This window comes from Quercus robur, chromosome 2, assembly GCF_932294415.1.
Source record: "Quercus robur chromosome 2, dhQueRobu3.1, whole genome shotgun sequence".
Lineage (NCBI taxonomy): Eukaryota > Viridiplantae > Streptophyta > Magnoliopsida > Fagales > Fagaceae > Quercus > Quercus robur.
In genome coordinates this window covers 17463826-17468261 of record NC_065535.1, presented here as the reverse complement: position 1 = coordinate 17468261, position 4436 = coordinate 17463826, and the positions used below count along the sequence as shown (strand labels likewise).

Genomic DNA, 4436 nt, shown 5'->3' with positions numbered 1-4436 from the left:
GTAAGTCAGACCCATATGTATTAATTATACACTTTGTTTGCCAATCTTATGTTTTAAAATTTCCTTCTAATAACATCCTCTCTATTTCTATATAAAAAAAATTATAATTATGTAATTAAAATATTTTTTTATTAAATAATGTTATTGGTTGTTATGAGTGGATAAAAAAGTAATTTAAATTGTGGATTCAAATTATAACTAATAACAACTTAACACCTATAATTTGTTGTAAAGTATTATGAAAATGTCATGACACTTCTCTTTTGAGAAAGGAGACAACTTGAGAGTGAAACTAAATTTTATTTATTCAAAACTTGATTAGAATGGACAAATACAATTTTCCAGTTCACTGAGCAAGCCTTAAGCAACCACACTTGTCTCAGTTTGGCTGGGCGATCATGAGTCCAATTTATTTGCTTGGCTGGAAATAAACACTCTCCAATAATTAAGAACTTACATAATAATATGTGATTTACTACATCTTAGATTCGGTGGAGTATAATTGGAGCTCCATGTTGTGGCTGAAGAGTAACGACTAAGTAAGGAGCATGAGTATAAGTGGGTGAGAGCTGAAATGAAAAATGTTGAAGAACCATAGCTAGAGCCATCTTTGCTTCAATCATGGCGAAACTTTGACCAAGACATATTCTGGGGCCCCAGCCAAAAGGATAGAAGCCAATTTCATCTTTTGATGCTTTCACAACTCCATCAGAAAACCTCTCAGGATTGAATTCTTCTACATCTTCGCCCCAACATTTTGGATCAGAATGTAAGAACAACACTGGTAACACACAGTCGACCCCAGCTGGGATGGACATTCCTCCAATGTTAGTTTTACGATTTGTGTGTCGGAAGATAGTAACCGCAGGTGGGTATAATCTAAGGACTTCGTGCAATATCATTGTTACCTGCAATTAAATTCCATTGAATAATACATTTTAAATTCATGTTCGGTAGAATAATTCTTCATTTTAAATGTTTGTAAATTCATTTTTAATAAAGTTATAAATAATTTGAGAATTTTTATAGTAAAAGCTTTTAAAAACTATAAGATTTAATTTAAAACCACTCCTTAAGTACATCAGTGTAAAAGGCAATTTTATTCCTTTTAGCCGTTTAGGGTAAGGAAGGGTTCATTATAAGTTTATAACTTCAATAGAAATGATACAAATGCCACAACAATCAGAGCAATTTTGGTAAAATTGTAAAAATATTGAAAGAATAGCAAGAAAAATTATTGGTCAAATTATATTTTTTACTTTATGCTTTAGGATTGATTTCAGATTAAACCCATTTCAAAAGTTTAAAATTATACATTGAAGTTTCAAATTGAACTCTGGACTTTTAAAATTGCATCAATTTAATCCCTTAATCAAACCCCCCAAATCAAATCCAAAATGTTCAGGCTTTATATTGATATGACTTTAAAATTTAAGGGTTCAATTTAAAACTAGCAAAATTATAAGTTTTAAATTATGACATAATAAAAGCAAGCATTTAGGCACGTTGAGGAAAGAACTTACAATTTTGAGGTGATTTATTGCTTCAAAATCTAATGTTTTCTTTCCACAGACCCGTAGCACCTCATCTCTAGCCTTTTCTTGCCAATCCGGATGCATAGACAATAGAATCATCGTCCAAGTGAGCAAGCTGGCCGTGGTTTCTTGGCCGGCAAAGTAGAATAATTTGCACTCCTCTATAATGTCTTCAATTGTCATTCCATTATTAGATTCTTCTTTGCATTGCAGTAGTAAGCCTAGTAAATCATTGTTCACCAATTGTCCATCTCGCATGGCTTGCTCTTTCTTGCTGATCATGTCCCGTAATATTGCTTTGATCTCATTGTCTATATTGTATCTTCTTTTGTTCTTCTTTGTGGGTATGAATCTGTACAAATAGGCAGTTAAGCTGTAATTAGTTGATATTAAAATTAAATAAACAAATACAATAGAAAGTTCTTAAAAAAAAAAAAAAAAAAAAAACTGCTATTTTTTGGTGCATCAAGTGCCTTTCACTGCTTATTCAATATTCAGTCCAAAAGAATACTGGGTCCGTTTGGATTGAACTTATTGTTGTTGAAACTGAAAACTAAAAACTGAAAACACTGTAACAAAATAATTTTTAAATGTGTGAATAGTGTCGTGGGATCCATAAACAGTGCGTGAACAGTATATGAACAATACATAAACAGTGTTTTTTTCCTGCACAGTAAAATCATGTGATTTACTGTTCATGCGTAGAAAAAAAAAAAAAAAAAAGCTTGGAAACGCAGAACTGAAAACGCCACTTTCAACCCACCCCAAACGCTCACTAAGGAAAAAGAAAATGTCCTATTTTGATGCTTATGTGTAATCCCCTGAATTATTGATTAAACCCCCAATTGGAATTATTTAAACATCACAAATCACTTTCACAAGTTGTTAAGCAAGTATTTCTGTCAACTACAATTTCCCCAATTTAAGGTTTTAGTAACTATTTGTGACACCTGATTTGGGCCTAGAAATTTGGCCCTATATAATATTGTACCTGAAACCTGGGATGTATATGTTCCCATAGGCTTCGAGCACCAATTTAGCTTGCTCTTTCTGAAGTTCAAATATCCTTTTTCCCTCTTCATAGCTGCTCCCAAAGGCTGTTCTAGCGATAACATCGCCAGCAAGAATTTGAAATTCCGCTCCAACATCCAGTTCATGTGATTCTTGAGGGCTAATCAATTTTTTCCATCGGTCAATCAGGCCTAAACAACTTGTTGAAAATGCAGGCACCATTTTCTGTTAGGAACAACAATTGGTATGAGTGTTTTATATTTCATGTATTTGCTCATGTATTGCGTCTTAGATATGAATTTATGGTCATGTATGTAGCCACTGCAAGAATAATATTCTAGCATCCACTGTTACTTTCAGTCTGGATTTATAAATTTGATTTGATAGGACACTTAAGTAGACTTCCAAAATTAATTTTCTAAAACCACACAACAATTTGTCACAACTTATTTAATTATTTTGCTTTCACATTGATTCAACCCTTTATTTTCAACATTCACAATTGACTACATTAGAACTGTGGCACAATGTTTCTAAAATTTCTCATTAAATTTTTTATAAAATTGTTATTACATAAACCACATCATACTCTTCCATGACTCGATTGATAGTGTCATATACTTTGCATATAATTAATTGATTTTTGTAATTATTTAAACTATTTGATAGATTAGAAATTTCTTATATAAGGCATAACATTACTCCAAGAAAGTGTTAATCAAATAAATCATATTGGTTGCTTTAATAATTTAAACAGTGATTAACAAGGGATGGAGGAGTGGCCTACCTTCAACTTCTCAAGGTGGAAAGCAGGTGTAATAAGGCGTCTTCGCTTGGCCCATCTCTGTCCTTCCAATGTTGACACTCCCAGTTGTAGAATATCCACTAGAGGGTTCAAAGGCGGCTTTACAAAATCACCATTCTTATCAGCTAATATCAACCTCATTAATTCTGGGTCTGCAATTATTAGTCTTGGCCTTGTTTCCCTCCAACTCAGAGATACTTTTCCTGAAAAATTGGCTTTAGAATCAGTTTCCACTTTCCAGTCTTTAAAAAACTCAGGTAAATACTGAAAAATTGGGACCCTTTTACCACTATCACTTTCAAAATAAATTATTTCCCTGATGGTTGTCCAGGATTTCTTTAAATAACATATTTTCCAACTTTTCATTACAAAAGAAATAGTTTCCGTTCGGAAAATTAAATTAAAGTGCTTTTTTTAGAACCACCCAAAGTTTTGTTTTGTGGGGTATGATTTCCAATAACACTAAGACCATTTATTCTAATGGTTATAATCTCAACCATTCATTTATAATAGACAATTTGACAAGATATCCCAATAAATAATTAGAATTGTGTGGTTATCATGTCTCAAATTTTTATTTTTATTTTCTTGAGTATAATCAAGATAATATTAGAGGTAACATAAGAATAAGACAACCAATGAAATTTCAATTATTTATACAGGTTAATAAACTTGCTTACCATAATTTTTGATCATTTGATAAAAAAATGGTGAGACACGGGGTGCAATCTGATGATTTAGGGACATCGGTTTGGACCAGGCTTCCTTCATGCACTCCCCACTCTCTTTCATATCACCATACAAAAGCTTGTAAGAAGTGCCTCTGATCCCTTGCTTCCTTAATTGCTTTCCCAGACTTATGGGTTTCCACCAAATGGTGTAAACTACCCTGATAACAGAATAAAGAACTATTATGGCAGAGGAGATTGCTAGGGTTTTGAAAATGTGATCTTCCATCTTCTTTTAGTAATGTAGTCTGAAAAATGCTTAGGCTTGTTTTCTAAAGCCAGAGAGTCTAAGCATATTTATAGGTGTTTAAAGTGTAAACAACTTTCTGATCATACATACCTCCATATCATGGAGTC

At 32.6% G+C, this 4436-nt stretch overlaps 1 protein-coding gene across 1 annotated transcript; it reads right to left on the bottom strand.

Moving 5' to 3' along the window:
• Positions 1 to 280: 280 nt before the first annotated feature.
• LOC126712707 (cytochrome P450 72A397-like) lies at positions 281 to 4364 on the bottom strand. Its single transcript, XM_050412153.1, has 5 exons — positions 4032 to 4364; positions 3334 to 3554; positions 2527 to 2771; positions 1524 to 1887; positions 281 to 908 (listed from the first exon to the last, which is right to left on the bottom strand). Exons 1-5 carry the CDS (start codon positions 4306 to 4308, stop codon positions 483 to 485), a joined length of 1533 nt encoding a protein of 510 aa, XP_050268110.1. The 5' UTR covers positions 4309 to 4364; the 3' UTR covers positions 281 to 482.
• Between the last annotated feature and the right edge of the window lie 72 nt (positions 4365 to 4436).